The sequence below is a fragment of the Pituophis catenifer genome, unplaced genomic scaffold, assembly GCF_029215685.1.
Source record: "Pituophis catenifer annectens isolate HBS135680 unplaced genomic scaffold, rPitCat1.0.hap2 SCAF_1, whole genome shotgun sequence".
Classification (NCBI taxonomy): Eukaryota; Metazoa; Chordata; class Lepidosauria; order Squamata; family Colubridae; genus Pituophis; species Pituophis catenifer.
In genome coordinates, this window is record NW_027256881.1 from 163,293,819 (window position 1) to 163,317,896 (window position 24,078).

General features: G+C 41.3%; 1 protein-coding gene across 2 annotated transcripts in view; it reads left to right on the forward strand.

Moving 5' to 3' along the window:
* The window catches only part of LSS (lanosterol synthase), a 44,661-nt gene that overhangs the window by 17,587 nt on the left and 2,996 nt on the right, over nt 1–24,078 (forward strand). For both annotated transcript variants that reach the window (XM_070956754.1, XM_070956755.1), the window contains exons 9-17: nt 13,867–13,894; nt 15,213–15,269; nt 15,700–15,771; nt 16,370–16,420; nt 17,786–17,935; nt 18,548–18,644; nt 23,063–23,168; nt 23,429–23,494; nt 23,883–23,963. In XM_070956754.1, coding sequence (XP_070812855.1) covers nt 13,867–13,894; nt 15,213–15,269; nt 15,700–15,771; nt 16,370–16,420; nt 17,786–17,935; nt 18,548–18,644; nt 23,063–23,168; nt 23,429–23,494; nt 23,883–23,963 — 708 coding nt within the window. The remainder of the gene's footprint in view (nt 1–13,866; nt 13,895–15,212; nt 15,270–15,699; nt 15,772–16,369; nt 16,421–17,785; nt 17,936–18,547; nt 18,645–23,062; nt 23,169–23,428; nt 23,495–23,882; nt 23,964–24,078) is intronic.

A 24,078-nucleotide genomic window follows, 5' to 3' on the forward strand; every position in this document is an offset into this window, starting at 1 on the left:
CCCGCGATCTCGTAGAAGCCGTTTTGACAGTGCTAATCAGCTGTCTGATGACTTAAAAACCTCTCCATCGGGAGAAGAAGGAGAGGAGAGCCGGTGGGGGCGAGTAGAGCTCCCCGAAAGACCTCTGGAAGGATTCCAGAGGTTTGGAGGGTGAGAGCTCCTCGGTCAGCCCACCAAGAAGCTCTGGATTCGGGACAACTCTGTTTCAAACAGAGCCAGACGCCGCGTCCGATCCTGCTGTCAAAAGTGAGTTTGATTGAACACAAGCGTAGGCAGAGCAGAAACAGGAGAACAAGCTTTAAAAGTAACTGTGCTTAACTCCGGATTTATACTGTTTCTAATTGAATCTCTTTGAGCTGGAGGCTGAAGATGGTGCCTTTGTTATGGGTGTGAAAGTGAAAGTCAGAAGCGAAAGTGTTTATTGAGAATTTTGCACTTTGAGAGTGGATTAAAGCTGCTGGGAATTGAGGGCTTGTGGAAAAAAGAATATTTTGCTTGATAAATCATAGATTATAAATTACAAGCTTTTGAAAACTGCTCAAGAGACTTTGTGGCTGTGAAAGGAAAAAAGATTTTTTTAAAAAAAAAAAGATGGCTTGTAAACAAGTTAAGCCAGGAGTTCCTAGAGGCGGAGGGAGTTCCCCTGTAGTTTCAATAGTGACACAGAAAGCACAACTTCCGGCTGATTCACAGAGCCAGGAGGCTTCTTTTAATGAACTCAAAGAATTTATAAAGGAAGCCATGAATAACCAAGCTGCAGCTATGAATAACCTAACAGTAATTATGGAAGGGAAATTAAAGAAATTTGAGGAGAATATAAAGTCAATCAAAGAAGTTGTTGCAGCAAAGCATGATGAAATAAGAGATGATATTGTTTTTGCAGTCTCAGGATTGTCAAAACTTATTATCCAGGTGGAAGGGAGAGTGGAAGAAATAGATGAAGCCAATCTGAATTTGGAAAACAAAGTAGGAGACATCATGACTAAAACAGAGAAGGTGGATGATGAATTGGTAATGTTACAATATAGATCTGTGGAATTTGCTCTGAGACTGAGAGGGTTAAAAGAAAAGAGTCAGGAAAACTTAAAGGACATTTGTGCAGAAGCAATTGCAGGGTTAATTAAAGAAAGTCCAGATGATGTGGCAACTCGAATTGATAAAATCTACAGGGTTAATTCTTGGGTGGCAAGACAAAGGCAGTTACCAAGAGATGTGGTGATTTATTTTACAACCAGGAGGATCAGAAATGACATCTTACAAGCTTCCTACAAGAATAAGGTTCAAGTGGCTGGACAAGAAGTGCTGGTTCTGAAAGAGATCCCTCCAAAAACGCTGAGAAGCAGAAAGGAATTTGGTTTTTTGGTAAATGAACTGAGAAACCAACAAGTGCAGTACAGATGGGACGTTCCAACTGGACTAATAGTGAACTATAGTGGAGAAAGATACCAGTTAAACACAATTTGGAAAGCAAAAGATTTTTATGTTAATGTTTTAAAGGCTGGACACCCACCCTCACCAGGAGGGGGTAGAAAGAAAATGGAGATGTTACAACAAGAAAAAGATGGAAAACAGATACAAACTTATGCTGAAGTTGCAGCTGGAGGAACCATCATGGAAGAAGACTTGGATCTTGGGGGCCCACCCCCAACTTTGGAACCACGCAAGAAGACAGAGGAACCAAGAGAACAACGACTGACACGAACAACCTACAAACGCCAAGAACAACAATTAAAAGTGCAACAATCTTAAGATTCATCTCAAGAAGTCAAAAAAAAACCAGAAGCAGTGGGGGGGGCTAGGCCGAAGAGTAAGGTGGAGGAGGATGTTCAGCTGATGATCTTAAAGCTTCGAAAGGCTAAAGATCTTCTATCTTGGAATATTAATGGCTTAAATTCACCACAAAAAAGAAAGAAAGTTTTTCATTATTTGAAACAATTTAAGAATGATGTGATTAGTCTGCAAGAAACACATATTAGATTATCAGACCAAAAATATTTGATAAATTCAAGATTAGGTATACATTTTGTGGCATCAGCACCAGAGAAGAAAAATGGGCTAGTTATATATGTAAAGAAAGGACTATCAGCTAATTTAATTGAGGCAGATATTCAAGGAAGATATATTGCAATTGAATTATTAACTCAGCCTGGAAAAATGCTTTTAATTGGAATATATGCCCCAAATCAACAACAAGATAAGTTTTATAAATTTTTACACACCAAAATAATACAATGGGATTATAAGTCTTTTATCTTAATGGGTGATTGGAATGGAGTAATAGATACACAGAAAGATAAAAAAACTTTATCAAAGATTTCAACACATGCAAAATTACCTAAATCCTTTTTTGATATGATGGAAGATATGGAATTGAGAGACATTTGGAGAGAACGAATGTTGAGGAGAGAGATTTTACATTTTTTTCTGATAGACATCAGAAAAATTTTCTAGGATTGATTTCATACTAATTACAAATGATTTTATTTCCAGGGTGAAGAAGACAAAGATATGTCCAAGAACTCTAACTGATCATAGTCCGGTTTGGGTGGAACTGGAACAAGAGAGGGGAGAAAGGAGGTCTTGGAGGCTAAATGAAAATTTATTTAGATATGAAGAAAATGTGAATGAGCTTAAAAAACAAATGAAAGAATTTTTTGCCAATAATATGCATAAGGGTACTTCTATGGAAATGGTTTGGGATGCAAGTAAGGCTTATATGAGGGGAACTTTAATTTATATGAATAATAAACATAGATCAAAAGAACAAAAGAAGCGGAAAGAGATAGAGGAGGAAATAAAAAAGAAAGAACAATTACTCATACTTAATCCAGGAGATAAGAAAGTAAAAGAAACAATAAATATACTACGAGAGCAATTTAATATGTTAATAGCTGATCAAGTGGCAACTAGTTTACAATATGCTAAACACAATACATTTTGTAATGCTAATAAACCAGGCAGGTGGTTGGCCTATGTGTTGAGGAAAAAACAGAAATCACGAGTTATTGGTAAGATAGAATTTAGAGGTAAGGAAGTTTATCAACAGAATATGATCAAAAAGGCTTTCTTAGAATTTTATACGAAGTTATATGCTAATGATTCAATACAAGGTATAGATATAGATAGATACCTAAAGGAAGAGAATATTCCTGAATTAACGTTAGAACAGAGGGAAGGGCTGAATCAGCCAATAACCTCTGAGGAGATTATTGCAGCAATTAAACAGTTAAAAACAGGTAAAGCTCCGGGAACAGATGGATTAACAGCTGTTTATTATAAGAACCTACAGTCTGAAATGGTAGAACCACTTAGAGCATTATTTGGTAAAATTCAATCAGGGGGAGGAGTTCCACCCTCTTGGAGAACAGCTTTTGTGTCACTGATCCCGAAGGAAGATCAAAACTGTACCAAACCTGAAAACTTTAGGCCAATATCACTTTTGAACACTGACTACAAAGTTTTTGCCAAGATACTAGCGAATAGATTAATGCCAGTTATGCAACAAACAATTCATAATGACCAATCAGGTTTTATAAAAGGGAGACAAATGAAATATAATGTCAGACAAATTGTAAATTTATTGGAATATTTAGAAAAAAACAACCAGGTCCCTACAGCGTTTATATTTTTGGATGCAGAGAAGGCATTTGATCGATTGAATTGGCAATTCCTGTTTAAGATAATAGAAAAAATGCATTTTGGAGAGTATTTTACACAATCAATTAGAGCAGTGTTTCCCAAACTTGGGAACTTTAAGAAGTGTGGACTTCAACTCCCAGAATTCCCCATCCAGCATGGCTGGCTGTGGGATTTTGGGAGTTGAAGTCCACACTTCTTAAAGTTCCCAAGTTTGGGAAACACTGAATTAGAGCAATATATCAGGAGGAAACAGCACAAATAATAGTTAATGGAGGCCTAACAGAAGTTTTTAAAATTGAGAAAGGTACAAGGCAGGGCTGTCCTTTGTCTCCATTGTTGTTTATTTTAACTTTAGAAGTTTTATTGAATAAGATACGTGACTCTGATAAAATAAAAGGAATTGTAATTAGACAGCAAGATTATAGATTAAGAGCGTTTGCAGATGACTTGGTTATTACTTTATCTCAACCCATAGAATCAGCTCCACATATGTTGGACATAATAGGTCAATATGGTAAGGTGTCTGGATTTAAAGTAAAGCAACATAAGACAAAGATGATAATTAAAAATATGTCCATATCTCAAAGAGAGGATTTAGGAAGGATAACGGGGTTTGAAATAGTTAAAAAGGTTAAATATTTAGGAGTATATATTGCAGCTTCAAATACGAAATTATTTAAAAACAATTATGAAGTTCTTTGGCAAAAAGTGCAGAAAGAAATGGAAAATTGGAAAAAGCTACAATTATCTCTATTGGGAAGGATAGCAGTAATAAAAATGAATGTATTACCTAGGTTTTTATTTTTGTTTCAAATGATATCAGTGCTTAAGAAAGATGGAAATTGGAGGGAGTGGCAAAAAGGGGTTAATACTTTTATTTGGGGCGGGAAGAAATTAAGGGTGAAACTGAAAATTATACAGGATGTATGTGAGAGAGGAGGTTTTAAAATGCCTAATTTAAGATTGTACTATGAAGCAGCTGTTTTATCACAAATTAGTGATTGGTTTAATTTAACTGAAGAGAGAATGTTAAATATGGAAGGTTATGATTTGTTATATGGATGGCATGCTTATTTGTTATATGAAAAAAAGTGGATAAAGTGTTTAAAGGTCATATACTTAGAAATGCGTTGCTGAGGGTTTGGAAAAAATATCAATATAAGCTAAATTATAAGATACCTATATGGGCAAATCCCAGACATGCAATAGAAAATATAAGTACAGAACAAAAAACGGAGGTGATTACTTATAAAGAGCTTCTTTTTATGGAAAGGGGTAAACTGCAATTGAAATCTTTAAATGTATTGAAAGAAGAAGGGATAATTTATACTTGGTTTCAGTATGGTCAGCTTCAAGCTAGATAGAGGGAAGATCAAAAAATTGGTGTCATGCAAAATGAGGAAAACCTGGTAAAACAGATTAGAGATCAAAGTCAGATGCATATTAAAAGGTTGTATAACGCTTTATTGGAAATAGATTCAGAAACGGAATTGGTTAAGGATTGTATGATAAAATGGGCACAAAACTTTCAGGAACCTGTGATGATGGAAACATGGGAAAAGATTTGGGTTAGAAATGTTAAATTTATGCAAGCACAAAATTTGAGAGAGAATTTTTATAAAATGTTTTACAGATGGCACTTAGATCCTAAAAAATTATCATGTATGTATCCGAATTTGCAAGCTAAATGTTGGAGATGTGAATGTGATGATGCAACTTATTATCGTATATGGTGGACTTGTAAGAAAATCAAGGCATTTTGGATAAAAATTTGGTGGGTGATGCAGAACATTTTGAAAAAAAAGGTTGAAATTTACTCCTCAATTGTTTTTATTGGGTATAACGACGGATTGTACAGCATTAGAGACTAAACTGATCCTGAACTTAATATCAGCAGCTAGGCTGTTGGTAGCGCAATATTGGAAGAAGGACTCTTTGCCTACTATTGAAGAGTGGACACTGAAAGTAACGAACTTAGCAGAAATGGCAAAAATTTCAGTGTATTTGAAGGACTACACACAAGAAAGATACGTAACAGAATGGAGAAGATGGATTGATTATATTCAAAATAAGTATCAGACAAGAAAATATCAAATAGCTTATGAATGAATGTTAAATTTTAGAAGTATTATATTATCCATAGTGGAGTTAAGGTTTCAGGGGAGGATTTGGTAGTTTAAGAATAGTTAGGCTAATTTAGCTTATGATTGTTAATTGAGATACCCTGCATTTTGCTCTGAGAAGTCTGGGGGGGAAGGTGGGATGGGAAGGGGGGGAAGGGGGGTGGGGGTGGTGGGGAGGGAAAAAGGGTGGGGGGAATATTGGGGGGGGAAACGTTTTTTGTAAAACTTTTCAATAAAAAAAAAAAAAGAAGACCTCTCTGGACCTAGCTGTTTTGGCAAACTATCGTCCAGTCTCCAACCTTCGCTTTCTGGCGAAGGTTGTTGAGAGTGTGGTGGCGCGACAGGTCCCGCAGTACCAGGATGAAACCGTCTATCTAGATCCGTTCCAGTCCGGCTTCAGGCCTGGGTACAGCACGGAAACGGCATTGGTCGCGTTGGTTGATGATCTCTGGAGGGCTCGGGACAGGGGTTGCTCCTCTGTTCTGGTCCTATTAGACCTCTCAGCGGATTTTGATACCATCGACCATGGTATCATGCTGCACCAGTTTGAAGAGTTAGGGGTGGGGGGCACCGTTTTACGGTGGTTCTCCTCCTATCTCTCCGACCGGTCGCAGTCCGTGTTGGCTGGGGGGCAGAGGTTGACCTCAAGGCACTTGGTTTGTGGGGTGCCGCAAGGGTCGGTCCTCTCGTCCCTCCTGTTCAACATTTATGTGAAGCCGCTGGGTGAAATCATCCGTGGTTTTGGGGTGCAGTGCCATCTGTACACTGATGACACTCAGCTGTACATCTCCACCCCAGACCACCCCAACGATGCCCTTGAAGTGATGTCCTGGTGCCTGGAGGCCGTGCAGGTCTGGATGGGGAGGAACAGGCTCCGACTCAACCCCTCCAAGACTGAGTGGCTCTGGTTGCCAGCGTCCCGATATAGCCAGCTGGTGCCATCGCTGGCTATTGGGGGCGAGACATTGGCCCCCACGGAGAGGGCGCGTAACTTGGGTGTCCTCCTGGACGCACGGCTGTCTTTAGAAGAGCATATGACGGCCGTGGCCAGGGGGGCTTTCTATCAGGTTTGCCTGATACGCCAGTTGCGCCCCTTTCTGGATCGGGACTCCTTATGTACAGTCACTCATGCCCTCGTCCAGTGGTGGGATTCAATTTTTTTAACAACCGGTTCTGTGGGCGTGGCTTAGTTGGGGGTGTGGCTTGGTGGTTATGTGACTGGGTGGGTGTGGCTAGCTGGTCATGTGACTGGGTAGGCATGGCTAGCTGATCATGTGACCGGGTGGGCGTGCCTATGTGCATAGGGACTACTCAGAGGGCTGAAAAAAGTCATTTCTGACTGATCCTCGCACTTTTGACCGGTCCTCGCACTTATGACCATCCTCACATTTATACTCATTGCGGCATTCTTAACAACCGTGTCAATCATTTCACCACTACTTCTCTTCACCACAGTGACAAGATAGGGCGCAAAACGTAAAATGTGAGGACAGTCGTAAGTTCAAGGACTGGTCAAAAGTGCGAGGACCGGTCAAAAATAACTTTTTCAGCCCTCTGAGTAGTCCATATGCACATAGGGACTACTCAGAGGGCTGAAAAAAGTGATTTCTGACAGGTCCTCGCACTTTTGACCGGTCATCATTTATCTTCTAGTCCAGAGATCTCCTACCTTGGCAACTTTAAGCCTGGCAGACTTCAACTCCCAGAATTCCCCAGCCAGCTATGCTGGCTAGAGAATTCTGGGAGTTGAAGTCCACAAGTCTTAAAGCTGCCAAGTTTGAAGACCTCTGAGCTAGGGCTTTGGGGCTAGCCTTTTGGGGAGGGGGTCCCATTCGGAGAGACCCCCTGCCTCTCAGGAAGCATCAGGCCCAGGCAGAGAAAATTGCCAAGGTTGGAGATCTCTGGACTAGAAGACCTCCAAAGGTCCCTTCCAACTCTGTAATTCTGATATTGGCAAACAAGCACAATTAAGCTACTTAAATCCTCCAGAGCAGGGGTCCCCAACGTTTTGGACCTCAGGGACCACCAAGTTCATAATTTTAAATTTCGCGGACCACTAATACGAATCCAGCGCGTCGCTTGCTGAAGCACCTGGACTCCCAGTGACGGGATAGGGTCCTTCAGGCACTCTCCCCCCCCCCTCTTTCTCTCTCTCTCCCCCCCTCTCATTCTCTCTTTCTCTCCCACTCTTTCCCTCTCATTCTCTTTCTCTCTCCCCCTCTCTCTCCCACTCTTTCCCTCTCATTCTTTCTCTCCCCCCTTTCTCTCCCTCTCTCCCCCACTCTCTCTCTCATTCTCTCTCCCCCTTTCTCTCCCTCTCTCCCCCCACTCTCTCTCTCATTCTCTTTCTCCCCTCCCTTCTCTGTCTCTCCCACTCTTTCTCTCTCCCCTTTCTCTTTCTCTCCCCCTTTCTCTCATTCTCTTTCTCTCTCCCCCCCCCCCCTCTTTCTCTTTCTCTCTCTCTCCCCCACTCTCTCTCTCTCATTCTCTTGCAGGGGGCCGATCTGGTGTCTGCAACGGAGAGCAAAAAAACCACCTCGGTATATTTGCGGCACAAGGCAGCCCTCGTTTCCTGCCGACTCGGACCAGTAAACAGCGTCTGGTTTGGGGAGCAGCCGGATTTTGCTCTCCATTACTCTCTCAGCCCCCTGCAAGCTCTCATCTCTCGAGAAGCCCAACCAAAGTTTCCCGCGCCACTTCAGGGAGCGCTCCTCGAGAGACGAGAGCTTGCAGGGGGCCGAGAGAGCAATGGAGAGCAAAATCTGGCTGCTCCCCAAACCAGACGCTGTTTACCACTCCGAGTCCCAAGTGACAGGAGATGAGGGCTGCCTTGTCCCCCAAATATGCCCAATATGGATTTTGCTCTCCATTGCAGACACCAGATCGTAATGCACCACCTGCAAAAATGCGAAAATTTCCAAATGTAGCCCTGCCCTCTTACAGCTCTCCTGATGTTCAACTGTTGTCTTTCAAGGAGGATACTTGGCCAGCTTCATGCTTGATGTCTCCCACCTTGGCAGCTTTAAGACTTGTGGACTTCAACTCCCAGAATTCTCCACAATTCCCCAGAATGGGCTAGGCGGGAGTTGAAGTCCAAACGTTGTAAAAGAGCCACAATTGCCCAGCCCTGGGTTAGGGTAGGCTGACGCCGCGCGGATGGGAGGCGGGGCAGGGCGAGGGGCGGGCAAGCCAGCAATTTAACAAACGGTTCGGTGTGCTGCGGGGCCAATAAATTACAAAAAAACACTGAACCGTTTGTTAAATTGCTGGCTCGCCCGCCCCATTTATTGGCAATAAATAGTAGTGCGGAGGGGCGGGGCAAGGGGCGGGGCGAGCCAGCAATTTAACAAAGGGTTCAGCCGAACCCCCTAGAACCGGCAGAATCCCACCACTGCCCTCGTCACTTCCCGCCTGGACTACTGCAATGCTCTCTACACGGGGCTCCCTTTGAGGAGCACTCGGAGGCTCCAACTGGTGCAGAATGCAGCCGCGCGGGTACTTATGGGGGCGACATGGCGCTCCCACATAACACCTCTCCTGCGCGAGCTGCATTGGCTTCCAGTGGTCTTCCGGGTGCGCTTCAAGGTACTGGTTCTCATCTTCAAAGCGCTCCATGGCTTAGGGCCTGGTTATTTACGAGACCACCTTCTGCCACCGATAACCTCCCACCGGCCAATACGCTCCCACAGAGAGGGTCTCCTCAGGGTGCCGTCGGTCAGGCAATGTCAACTGGCGACCCCCCGGGGAAGAGCCTTCTCTGTGGGGGCACCCGCCCTCTGGAATGAGCTACCCCCAGGGATACGACTGATCCCGGACCTCCGAACCTTTCGCCGGGCTCTGAAAACGTTCCTATTTTGGGAAGCCGGGCTGGCTTAAAAAATTTTATTGGTGAATTTTATGGGTAAGAGGTTTTTAATTGGGGAAAGCCATTAGGGATTTAATTTTGTTTTAAATGTATTTTAATGTTTATATTGTATGTTTTTTAATCTTGGCTGTTCACCGCCCCGAGTCCTTCGGGAGAGGGGGCAGTATAAAAATTTAAAACAAACAAACAAACAAACAAACAAACAAACAAACAAACAGTCCATTGAACAATGCACACAAATTAAACTTTAATTTGTTTTGCTCCTTGGGGTGTTTTATTTGCTTTTGTTTGCATGTTGCTCTTTTGGTTGCCTTTTCTTTTTACTAGATTGTTTTTTCAGTTGTTTAGGAGTCTAGTGATCCACTTTAGGAAACTCAGTTTTGCTGCAATTCTTCTCAGCCCCAAGGAGCTTGAGAAATCTCTCTCTGTCTCTCTCTCTCTATCTCTTTGTCTCTCTCTCTCTCTTTCCTTCTCTCTCTCTCTCTCCCTCTCTCTTTCTCTCTGTCTGTCTGTCTCTTTCTTTGTCTCTCTCCCTCTCTCTCCCTTTCTCTCTTTCTCTCTGTCTTTCTCTTTCTTTGTCTCTCTCACTCTCTCCTCTCTCTCTCCCCCCCTCTTTCTCTCTCTTTCATTCTCTTTCTCTCTCTTTCTTTCTCTCTCTCTGTCTCTCTCTTTGTCTCTCTCACTCTCTCTCTCCTTCTCTCTCCCTCCCTCTCTTTCTTTGTCTCTCTCCCTCTCCTTCTCTCTCCGTCTCTCTCTCTCTCTCCCTCTCTCTTTCTGTCTCTCTGTCTCTTTCTTTTTCTCTCTCTCTTTCTCTCTCCCTCTCTCTTTCCATCTCTCTGTTTGTCTGTCTCTCTTGGTCTCTATCTCTCTCTCCTCTCTCTCTTTCTCACTCTCTCCCCCTCTTTCTCTCTTTCATTCTTTCTCTCTTTCTCTCTCTCTATTTCTCTCTCCCTCTCTTTCTCTTTTCCTCTCTCTTTCCTTCTCTCCCTCCCTCCCTCTTCTCTCCCTCCCTCCCTCTTTTTTCTCTTTCTCTCTCTGTCTCTGTCTCTCTCTCTCTCTGTCTCTGTCTCTCTCTGTCTCTCTATCTATCTATCTATCTATCTATCTATCTATCTATCTATCTATCTATCTATCTATCTATCTTGTGGAGGCAGTGAAGGTGAAAAATGCACAATTTTTGCATGTTTTTTTGCCTTTACACACAGACACCCATCTCCACAAGTATTCTGCAGCCTAAAACCAGGCAAAAGTGGCTTTTTTTTGGCCAAAACCGGGCCATTTTTGCCTGTTTGTTTGCCTCTTCTAACCCCCTCCCCACCTGCACAAGCATTCTGCAGGCTAAAACCAGGCAAAAATGGTTCATTGTTTGGCCAAAAACAGGCCATTTTTGCCTGTTTGTTTGCCTCTTCTAACCCCCCTGTACCTCCACAAGCATTCTGCAGGCTAAAATTGTTGAGCTTACCTTTTGGTTCCAGCCCGCAGGTCTCCCGAAGGCAAGTCCTGTGCTCTGCTGAAGGGTGGGTGGGGTGATGTGGGTGGGGCAACCTCGTGGTGCTTTGCGGGCCGGATTAATTAGTTCAGCGGGCCGTATGCGGCCCACGGGCCATAGTTTGAGGACCCATGTGTTGGACTATAGAATTAGCAATTCTGGTTAGGTATCTTGGGAGTTGACTTTGCAAAGTGTGAATTCTAGGTTTAGTGCAACACAGCTAAAAGGTACCTTGTTATGAAAGCTATTATGTAGTTTGAAAATGCAACATGACTCTTTTAAATACTGGCTACTATCCTTTAGAAGATACCATATGTACTCCAAAATACATTTAGAAAGTAATTCCAGAATATAGATGGATTATCTAAGGTTATACAGGTAGTCCTCGACTTACGGCCATTTGTTTAGTGACTGTATGAAGTTACAATGGCACTGAAAAAAGTGACCTACAACCAATCCTCACGCTTATAACCGGAATAACATCCCCATAGCCACATGATTAAAATTTGGGTACTTGGCAACTGGCATGTATTTATGACGGTTACATAATCCCCGGGTCACGTGGTCACTCTTTGTGACCTTCCCAGCCAGCTTCCAACAAGCAAAGTCAATGGAGGAAGATGGATTCACTTAAGGATCTCTTGATTCACTTAACAATGGCAGTGATTTGCTTAACATCCATAGCAAAAAAGGTTGTAAAATCTGGCATGACTTGACTAACAACCACCTTGCTTAGGAATGGAAATTGTGGTTGCAGCTGGATTTGCATGTGGCTGAGCAGCCAGATTTTCCATATCCAGTGGACAGGCCAGATGCATCTGGTATTATCACACCATACTTCCCCACTGACAATAAGGAATGCACAGTGATGATGCCTCAGACCAATGTTGATGAGAGTTCTGAGTGAGTGGTATACCCGACAGCAGTCAAATGCTGGACGCCCCAGTAAGTGGTGAGAAGAGCCCAACGGCCTCAGTGAGATCAGAGAAGTTCTTAGTGCAAAGAGAGCCAGTCTGCATAAGAGGGCCAGTCTTCACCCGTAGTGGCAGATGTTCGCGACCACCTGATAGACTTAATCTGTAGAAAATGTTAGTACTGGTTCTCATCTGAACTTTTACAATGTTGTATGTGATTAATATGAAACGGGGAAGATGTTACAGGTGTTATGTCTGCCTTTATGCAGCTTTATTGCTCTTTAGCATTCATCTCCATTGTTTTGTGATGCATTTCCTGCCTCTCTAGGATTTCACCCCTCTACCAGGGGTGAAATCTAAAATTTCTTACTACCAGTTCTGTGGGTGTGGCTTGGTGGGGGGGTAATGTGACTGGATGGGCGTGGCCAATTTTTTTTTACTTTTAAAACCATTTTTTCTACAACCTCTTTGGCTAAAAGGTTGTAAAAAAATGTTTTCAAAAGGCTCTGACGATCCCCGCTGAGTTCCCTGATTGGCAGAGGTTTTTTTAAAACTCAGCGGGGATCATCATAGCATTTAAAAGAAAAAAACCCTTTTTTTCTTTTAAATGCCTTTGACAATCCAAGCTGAGTTCCCTGATTGTCAGCTTGGATCATCAGAGCATTTTTTTTAAAAAAACGGTTTTTTTTCTTTTAAATGCCTTTGACCAGCCGCGCGATCATCAGAGGCTTTTTCTTTTAACTTTTAAAAGCATTTTTTCGGCCGTAGTTATAGAAAAAATGCTTTTAAAAGTAAAAAAAGCCTCTGATGATTGTGCGGCTCAGCTGGGCATGGGGGGGGCAGGGATTTTTGCTACCAGTTCTCCGAACCACCTGCCTCCATCGCTACCGGATCGGGCAATCCGGTCCGAACCAGGAGCATTTCACCCCTGGGCTCTACACACCAGAACAAAAAGACACAAGGACAGTTTTTCCCCCAAATGCCATCACTCTGCTAAACAACTAATTCCCACAACACTATGAAATTAACTACTTTAATTTAACTAATTAAATACTAAGACTATTACTGTTCATATATATATATGTGTATATATATATATATATATATATATATATATATATATATATATATATATATATATATATATGTTTATGTAAGTTTGATATATATGTGATATATATCACAATATATATATATGTTTTCTGAGGTTTTCGCGGGTGTTTGTATGTAGGTCTTTGGTTATTCGAGAAAACCCGAATAACCAAAGACCTACATATATATAGATAGATTTTGTGTATGTATGTGGATATATATATATATGTGTGTGTATGTATACATGTGTATATGTATATATATGTGTGTGTGTGTATACACACACACACACACACACATACTGTATATTCTCAATGATGGCTTGTATAGCGTTTTTAACTGCATTTTATTAAACTACTCGAAACTATCTGTATTGTAGGAGGGAGGTCTCCTGAGATGAGAAGTACACATTAAAGTTCCAGGTAGAAAAACTTACAAGGTCGTTTTTTTCCCCCTTCCATTTTTGTTGTGGCCCACCCCTCTAGGAAATCACTGCAGAGTTTGAGCAGTAGGCCAATAAGTAGGTAAGGGTGAGTGATCTAGCCGAGCCTGCCTCCTTCTTCACATCCATTCCTAATTTAGCTATTGTGTCTTATTCAAAAGGCCTTTCCAGGAATGGCTAGGAGCCCAATGTTCATGCTACTCATGGCATTGGACTCACTGTTTATGGTAGTGAAACTTACAGGCCTCTTACCTGTTTCTGCTTTGCCATGCCTCTCATGCTTGCTTTTGCTTTTCTTGCAGGCTGGGTCTGGATGGCATGAAGATGCAGGTAATAATTCCTGGCATGTTTTTCTTTTGCTGAGGTCTGAATCTCACTGGGTAATGACTACTGCAGACTCTGCTTAGAGCTCTGTTTAAAATTAACAGTAACAATAGTAATTTATTAAACTTTTTTGTCATCTGACTCCTATCAACTTTGAGTGGCTCATAAGAATAAAAATTTACACGCAAACCAATAAAACATAAAAAATAAAAAGCTAAAAGATGGCAAGCATGATGAAGTGAAGGGTCCTCCGTGTCAAAGCCCTGAGTGAAAAGCCAAGTCTTCCTAACTCTTCCAAACAATAACAGAATGGGGGCCATTTGTATCTTGGGGGAATCTGTTCCCAGAGGGCAGGTGCTGCCACTGGGAAGATCTACTTCTAGAGTCCCGATAGATGTCATTGTTTAATCCAAGGAACCCAAAGCATGCCAACCCCGCAGGAACAAATCTGCCAGGCAAATGCAAGGAGAGACAGGCAGTCCCTGAAGCAAGCAAGCCCTATGCCACATAGTGCTTTATATGTAACGGCACCTTAAATCACACCTGGAAACAAATGACAAGTGCAGCTTGTAAAGCAGAAGCTTTAAATAGGCATACTGATGGGCATGCCTATCACTGTCTATATTGTTGCTATTGTGGGGGCAATAAGCTGACTTTGTATAAATATACAAAAGTATGAAGGCTATTGCTTAGCGCATTGTTAGCACATTGTAAGCCGCCCTGAGTCTCCGGAGAAGGGCGGCATATAAATCAAATTAAAAATAAAATAAAATTGAAGCTTCCAGGTAGTCTTCAAATGGAGCCCCATTTAGAGTGCATTGAGTAGTCTAGTCAAGCCAGGATGTGACTGGGCATGAGTGACTGTAAAATTCATTTCCAAAGAGGAAGTTGGGATTAGGGAGGTGGAGAACTGTTTCTCTTCTTCTGATTGATTTTCTTCTGATAAATTTCTACACACACACACACACACCAGCCATTAAGTGTGAGAAAAGAAGAGTGATAAAGTAAGCTTTAAAGTAAGTTCAGGAATGACAAACATTTTTTTCTTGCTCCATGTGTGGAAAGGGGTACGTTTAGAAAGTAATTCCTAAATAGCAAAGGACTGTCAAAGTTTTTATTGCAGGAGAGATTGTCTTGAGTACAGTTCCAGGTAGAAGCTGTTGATGCTAGAGGAAGGGTTCCTGGAAGCCCTTAGCATACTGTACTCTTGGAAGGGAGACCAGCTGGAATTGATTTTATGTAGTTTGCTGGCTGAAACAGTATGCATGCTGAATATTTCAAAATGCAATCAAAAAGCGTCATTTCAAACTATCTTCTCTTTTAGGGCACCAATGGATCACAGGTTTGGGATACAGCATTTGCTGTTCAAGCTTTTCTGGAGGTAACATCTTTTTTTCACAAGTTTTTCTTGTTAATTTTAATGAACTTTGTGGAAAAGTTAACTAGCTGCACTTTCCTATATCATATATAAACAAGAACCCTGCCCCAAAGCAGTTCTTTCAGTTTCAAATTGCAATAGTGAGAGAAAAAGGAAACAAATGAAATTACATCACCTTCCACTCTATCCATTCAGGGTGCTAATAGCCTTATTCTGGCTTCTTTTCCTTCCTTATTTTATTTACATTTTTAAACTGAATATAATTAATATAACTATATTGGCTACGATTTGCAGTGAGTGCACATAGTATTCTAGCCATAAACCCTGAACAGAAATTAATGATAATAAAATATTAAATAAAAATTACAGAGATTGATTGGAATCTAAAATGATGTTTTTGTTTTACTTGAAGTTAAACTCTTTTATTTAAAAGGCTGGTGCCCAGGAGAAGCCTGAATTTGAAAGCTGTCTGATACTTGCACATCAGCATTTCAGAATCGCACAGGTAAAAATGTCACATTCTGGTCTCTGATTATACTTGAAGGATTCTTTCCCAGCGACCACTGAGCTACATCCTACAGACTTTGTGTCTAGTTGCACATTTGATTAAAAAGAACTAATCACATCAGAGAACAAACTAACCATTTCTGATAATCCCAACAACAACTGCCTATTCCAGGTCCTTAGAAAGTACTTGATAGGTGGATAAAAAGTTCTAAGTCCATAGCTCTTCTTAAAATTGAAAACCCTGCATCTGGAAAATAGAACTATGGAGAAAGGAAATGATACCTCCTATCGGTTCTCATTTTATTATTTATTTTTTATATCATGCCTTTATTATTTTTGTAAATAGCTCAAGTTTTTCCCCACAACTACCCCGTAAGGTGGGTTGGGCTGAGAGAGAATTACGGGTCCAAAATCACCCAGCCGGCTTTCATGCTTATGGTGGGACTAGAACTCACAATCTCCAGGTTCCTAGGCTACCACCTTAACCACTACAGCAAACTGGTTCTTTTTCCTCAAGCCCATAGCTAGAACTAAATAGCTTTATTGTGGTTTACTCCTGCAAGATGTGTTTCATTATAATATTCTATCTCCTCCAGATTCCAGATAATCCACCTAATTATGAAAAGTACTACCGTCAGATGAGCAAGGTATGATTGTACGAGGTGACAGAAAGTGGAAACAAGATCTTAAATTAGCTGTGAAAAGTTCTCTGTGTCCTAGGACAGAACAACTAGGGTGAATAAAAAGGGTGAAAGAAGCAAAGTAGGTTTGTAATTGTTGAGTGGATTTTTGTGGAGCCTTCTGCATTCCTGCTTGTGTGCTGAATGATCTAACAGTGTAAAACGTCAGGGACAGTCACACTGTAGGATTGTGGATGAGATTGTTCAGTGAAAGGCTGTAGCCATTGGTAACCTTCTGCACATGGGCAGAGTATCAGTGATAACATCCAGGTGAGTAGGTGTAGCCACCTGCTGCCGCCGCTACTGGTTCACCCGGTACCAGTTCTGAACCGGGGTGAACCGGTAGAAACCCACCACTGGTGAGAGTGGCATTGGAATTGATTGTGGAGTCTCATTCACTCAAGGCATTTAAAATAAAGCTGCAAGATCCATACTGCAAAAATCTGCATCATTGTTAGAGAAGAAGAGTTTCATTGCTGCCATCTTCTAGATACAGGTCAACAAATATCTAGACTTGCAGCTCACATATGCTAAACAGAGGCAAATAGAGTATCTTGCCTGGTAATTTTTACCCCAAGAAGGAATTTTCATGACCTTGTTGCTAATTCCTGAGTGCTAGAGCAATGTGTTTAAATCAACATTTGTGCCCATGCAGAAGATTTATATGCATACATATCACTTTGGGGTAAACAGTGCTATGCAAAGTGCTGAAAGAGAGAAAGAAATAGTAAGCCAGAGAAATTAGAGCATAAGAATAAGAAAAAAAGGAAAAATAGTTGAGCCTAATACCACCATTCACTTTTCCATCTTTGTAAGTCATCCTTGATTCCATGTTCTGACACTGCTTCATAGATGCCTTGCGTAATTTACTATTTTTCTTTTTTTGCAATCTCATCAACTCCATCCAAACATACAATATGTTTTTAGTTGTCCCCTTTCTCTCAACTCATTGACTTTTCTTTTATAATCTCTTTTGTATTGGTTATTTTGCATTCAATTAATACTCATGTAAGCATACATTCTTGGTTTTTTCTCTTTTTGTTTTATGACACATATTTCTCAAGGTTATCTTTCCCACCTCATTCAACATACTCATTCCTCCTAATAGTTTACATACTAATCACTAGCTTTTTACAAGTATTTACCTGTGTTTGATTTTCACCATATTTCATAAACTTTAGTTAACCAGGTTATGTCATTCACTTATTTCTTCTCGATGAATGTTGCTATTTTAGTTTGCAATCTAAAGTTTTAGTTTGTTTTCTTTTGTGTTCTTTTTTGGTGTTCTGTGCTCCAAACCAAACTAAACCACTATTGTCTAATAACCACTAGGGTGGATTTCCCTTCAGTACTCGTGACTGTGGCTGGATCGTTGCTGACTGTACTGCAGAAGGTCTGAAATCTGTGATACTGTTACAGGAAAAGTGCCCATTCATCAAAGAACACATCCCCCCCAGTCGTCTCTTTGATGCTGTAAATGTGGTGAGCACAGAAAAGTAAATTTCTTCCTGAGAATCCACCTCCTCCACTTATCTTCTTCTTGGCCATGCTGTGTAGAGCGACCAAAAGGGCAGAGATACTGAGGAGATAGCTTGGGGTGGGTGGAATTTAAAGCAGAGGCAATTCATGCAGGGTAGAGAAGTGGGAAATCCTTGTCCATTGACCATTGCTAAATGGCATTGTCCTGCAATGTTTTGCTTAATGACTGCTTTGCTTAATGACAGAAATTCCATTTCCAATTAGGGTCATAACCCGAGGACTACATGTAGAGATTTCCAGACAAGCAGTAGGGCTCTCTCTTATATTTTTAGGTTGCCCTGATCAATTATGACTTTAGGTGGTAAATAACAAAGCAAAACAGAAACAATAATAGCCAAATAAAAGCAACAGTACAAGGTGTGCCCACAAGCAATAAGCTTAGACTGAATTCATACCTTGTGATTTTCAGGGAAATAAGGGGCTAAATGTACATCCAGATGGAGTGATGGCTCCATTAGAGAAGATTTTCAAGGCAGATAACTTCTGAAACTTTTTGCGGCTTCCTGAAGACTTCTCTTTGGCCAAGTCAGATTGTTCTTTGTCCTCTCTCTTCAGCTGCTAAACATGCAGAATGCTGATGGTGGCTTTTCAACCTATGAAACCATGCGTGGGGGCTGGTTGCTGGAGCTGTTGAATCCTTCAGAGGTATTTGGTAAGAATGAAGACTTATATGCCTTCTTTACTTTCTCTAGAGCAGTGATGGCGAACCTTTTAGAGACCGAGTGCCCAAACAGCAACACAAAACCCACGTGCCAACACGGCAATTTAACCTGAATAATGAAGTTTTATTACCTAAAATAATGATAAATGCAGAGTTCAGCTAATTGTTCTAAGAAAAATGTGATAAATGCACTTTTATGCCCCTTCATTTTTTCCTGTTTTTGAAATATGTTTAGCAACAATAAAAAAAACCTTTTGTAATATCATTTCTCTTTCCCTCCTCTCTTTCTTTCTCTCTCTTTCTTTCCCTCTCTCTTCCCCCCTCTCTTTTCCTCCCTCTCCCTTTCTCTTTCCCTCTCTCTCTTTGTCTTTCCCTCCCCGCTCTCTCTGTCTTTCTCTTTCCCTCCCTCCATCGCTTTATCTCTCTGTGTCTCATTTGTCTGTTTATCTGTCTATCTACCTACCTATCTACATCTATCTATCTATCTATCTATCTATCTATCTATCTATCTATCTATCTATCTATCTATCTATCCATGCTCTCCTGTCCAGCTTCAAGTGTTGTGTGAATCCAAGCACTTGGGCTGTGGAGGGGGAGTGGAGGCTGGCAGGCAAAGCCAAGTGTTAGAGATCCACACAAAATAAGGCAACTCCAACCTAGATCCTGTCAGGGAGATCCCCCTCGCTCTCCCTCTCTCCCCCCGTGGTGGGGGCCTGGGTAGCCTGAGCGCAGCTCCCTTCTCAGAGGTGACCAGCAAACAAGCAAATGTGGTGTTCTGGCCTGGAGGCAGCGGCATGGAACCCCCACCTCTGGCCAGTAAAAGTGGAGCAGGCATGGCATGCACCTTCCTGCTGCTTCTCTGCCGCTGGCTGGGAGGGATGTGTGAGCTGTGGAGCTGTGCTTGGTGGAGTTTGGAAGCGGGCTTCATGGGGCCATTTAATGGGTAGACCCCGGTGTTTGGTTCGCTTCAGTGTGGAGTGGGACTCCTTTGGGGTGACTTTTTCTCAGGGGTGAAATGTAAAATGTGTTACTACCGGTTCTGTGGGCGTGGCTTGGTGGGGGGGAGTAATGTGACTGGGTGGGCGTGGCCAACTTTTTTTTTTAAACTTTTCAAAGCATTTTTTCTGTTTGCTTTTTATCTCTTGCCATATGTCAATTAATGATTTCCTAATAATATGGTTACTAAAGTGTTTGTATATTTTATTTCTAGGGCTCCATAAAAAGGCATGCCATCCCATCATTAAATCGTGACCTTCTAAATTTAATAATCCTTGATTTTCCAGGGTTACCCATTCTCTAATCTATGTTAAGATTGAGGCTTTATAATATTTTTCCCATGCCGGGAGTCCAAATCCACTTCTAGTTTTGTCATCTTGTAATATACTTAATTTAATTCTTGATTTTTTCCCCTCCCACACAAATTTTGTAGTTATTTTATCCAAATTGCTAAATAATTTTTTATCTAATTTTATTAGGATTGTTTGGCAGTATATTTGATTTTATTGCTGCGATTCTCCCCAACAATGACAATTTTAATTTCCCCCATTTTTCCAAATCTTCTTTTATTTTTTGGACCAAAGGTCCATAGTTATTCCCTTTTATCATTGTACTTCTGGCTGTCAAATTTATCCCTAGGTATTTCACTTTTTTGTCTACCTGTAATCCTGAGTCTTTCGCTAATTTTTCTACTTGTTTTGCTATTATATTTTTCGTTATCATTTTGGTCTTTTCCTATTAATTTTTAGATCCGCTACCTTTCCAAATTCCTCAATTTCTTTTATTAATTTGGGTGTTATTTTTATTGGATCTTCTATAAAGAAGACAAGGTCGTCCGCAAAGGCTTGGACCTTGTATTCTTCTTTTTTTACGTTTAATCCTTTTATTTCTTTATTTGACCTAATTCTAATTAGCAAGTTTTCCAGAGTCATAATAAAAAGTAAGGGCGACAATGGGCAGCCCTGCCTTACTCCTTTATTTATTCCAAAGAATTTTGTTGGGTCTCCATTTACTAATATGCTTGCCTTTTGATTCTTATATATTGACGATATCATTCTTGTAAATTTCTCTCCAAATTTCATATTTTTAATTTGATGTATCATGAACTGCCAGTTAACTTGGTCAAATGCTTTTTGTGCATCCAAAAATATCAGTGTTATCTGTCTTTCTGGATGCATCTCATGGTATTCTAAAACATTTATTATCATTCTTATATTGTTTTTTATTTGTCTTTTGGGCAAAAAGCCGTTCTGATCCGGGTGTATTCTATTATTTAGTATTTTTTTCATCCTATTTGCAATTATGCTCATGAAAATTTTTTAATCGGTATTTAATAAGGAGATCGGTCTATAATTTTTTATTAATGTTGTATCTGCTCCTTCTTTCGGTATCAGGGAAATATATGCTTCCCTCCATGTTTTTGGTAACTTTGCCTCCGTCAATGCCTCATTGTATGTTTCTAATAATGTCCCATTTAGTGAGTCCCCTAAACTTTTATAAAACTCCATTGGTAGGCCATCAGTCCCCGGCGTTTTGTTATTTTTTTTGTCTCTTCAATGCTTCTTTTAACTCTCTTATGGTAATTTCCTTGTCTAGTAATTATTTTTCTTCCTCTGTTAGTATAGGCATCCCTTCCCCACATTTCAGTATTGTTCTATTTCCTCTACTGTTACTTTATCTTTCTCATAAAGCTCTTGGTAATATTGAATTATTATCTCCTTTTTCTTCTCTAAACTCTGTTGGATTATACCCTTTTTATCCTGTAATTTCTGAATTATTCTTTTTCCCCTTTCTTTCCTCAGCCTATATGCCAGCCACCTTATTTGCTTGCTCAAAGTAATTCTGCTTTATGTATTTCAATGCCATTACATATTTCCCCTGTTCTAATATGTTCAGATTATGTTTCGCTGCTGTCCAATTAACCCTAATTTGTTCATCTCCTGGATTTTCTTGTAATTTTCTTTCCCAGTTTTGAATTTCTTCTAGCACTTTGTTGTAATCTTTTTCCCTCTCTTTTTTCCATTTTGCATTATAGGCTATTGTTAGACCTCTTACATACGTCTTAGTTGTGTCCCATAAGTTTTGTAGGGAGGTGTGCTGTTTTGTATTTTCCTTACAGAACAATTCTAATTCCTTCTCCATATACTCCTTATATTCCTTTTCTTTCAATAGTTCTGTATTCATTGTCCATCTGCTTTTTTTCCTCCACCGTCCCTTCCATGTCAACATTATTGGGTTGTGATCAGCCCACTTATTAGACAATATTTCTACTGTTTCTATTTCTGACATCAACGTATTAGTTACCCATGCCATGTCTAACCTGGACCAGGACCTACGTGGGTTCGAATAGTATGTAAAAATTTTTTGATCATCGGAGGCTTTTTTTTTTACTTTTAAAAGCATTTTTTTGTTGGAAGAGGTTGTAGAAAAATGCTTTAAAAAGTAAAAAAAAAAAAAGCCTCTGATGATCATGCGACTCAGCTGGGCATGGGGGGGGAGTGCAGGGATTTTTGCTATTGGTTCTCTGAACCACCCGCTGCCATCGCTACCGGATTAGGTGATCCGGTCCGAACCAGGAGCATTTCACCCCTGCTTTTTCTGCTTTTGAAACATAACGTTTAGCAACAATAAAAAAGAAAAACTTTTCTAATATCATTTCTCTTTCCCTCCCTCCCTCTCTCTTTGTTTCTCTCTCTCTCTCTCTCTCTCTCTCTCCTCTCTCTGCCTCCCTCTGTTTCTCTCTCCCCCCTCCCGTGCTGGGTGCTGGGTGGTGGAAATGACGTCTAAAGGCAATGAGCCTGGTGGGGAGGTGGGGCATCCCAACATAGGCAGCTCTGCAGGAAAAGCAACTGCTTTTTTTTGCCGAGTCGAGACCAAGCATGGTCGCATTGTGGCAGCACGTCATAATGGGCTTCAGGAGGAGGATGGGACCCTGTCTCCCCCATTGTGAAGCGCACAAGTGAAAAAGTTCACTCAATCAATTCCAACTTGGTGAGATCTTTTTCTTTCGGGAGAAGTTGGAATTGATTGAGTGAAATGCAATGGAGAAACGTGACTGGAGTTGGGCTGGGGTGACTGCATGCGTATCCATAGAGGGCTCTGCGTGGCACGTCTGGCACGTGTGCCATAGGTTCGCCATCGTGGCTCTAGAGGGTCTTCAGCTCCCCTTCTCGACAATTGATGTCAGTCTCTGCTACTGTTTATTCTGGCCAAGGGATGGTTGCCTCTGTAGAATAAAGATGGGTTGAATCTACCACCCCTCCCCCACTTTCCCACTGCCGAGCAGTTTTCTTGGCCCTTTGATGGCTTCACCATGTAAAACCATGTGCCAGAATTTCACTGGAAGAAAGAAAAGTATGTTCCGCATCCAACATCCAGATCATCCTGACCTACTTGTTGCTGTGTGTGTTTAGGTGATATCATGGTTGACTATACATATGTGGAATGTACCTCTGCTGTGATGCAGGCGCTGAAGCATTTCCACAAGTGCTTCCCGGAACACAGAACCCTGGAAATCAGGTAAACAAAGGAGAGTGAGGGTAGAAGGAAAGACTTTTCTTCTACCCTCACAAAAGAGGTTACTTTTATTTTACTTTATTTTATTTTACTGGACCTTCTTCCTGAGAAAGTCTGCTGGAGGACAAACTGCAGAATCAGGGCAGGGGAGGAAACAGATCATTATTCCTTAAGGGGAGAGAAAATATTGATTGCTTAGGAGGGAGAGAACAGACAGCGGATATGTTAAAATGGTTTCCCATTGTGTTCTCCTTTTTACTTAGAGAGATACTGCAAAAGGGCTTGAGGTATTGTCAGAAAAAGCAGAGAGCTGATGGGTCCTGGGAAGGGTGAGTATCTTCTAAATTAGGGCTGTTTATTCCAGACGTTTCTTTGGATAGGAGAATGTGTCATCACAAATAGTGAGATCCCTGGTTTGTTTCACGGATCCTGTTTTCTCACTTGTTGGGTTGCACTCAGTGACCCTTTATCATTGTAGCAGAAGGATACCCACTGTGGACTTGGAAGATCCCTCCTGCTTCTGACAGGCACATCTCCCTCCCTCCCTCCCTCCCTCCCTCCCTCTCTCTCTCTCTCTCTCCCTCTCCCTTTCTCCTCCCCCTCCCTGCTCTCTCTCTTTGCTGCAGAGAATGAACAACAGACAGCCCAGTATTTTACTCTCCTTTCCCTTCTGCCCCAGCAGTCTGCATTGGCTGACTGATTTCATCTCCTTTTTAGAAGCTGGGGTGTGTGCTTCACTTACGGCACATGGTTTGGATTGGAAGCACATGCTTGTATGCAGCAGACGTACTGTGGTGGGTGAGTCACCTCCTTTCTCCTTTCATTTCTGCTGGCTAGACGGAAAGATTGGCAGTGGAAGAAGCTTCTCATGAGCAGTGTAGGATAAAATCTTTTTCCTTGCTCTTCCAATCAC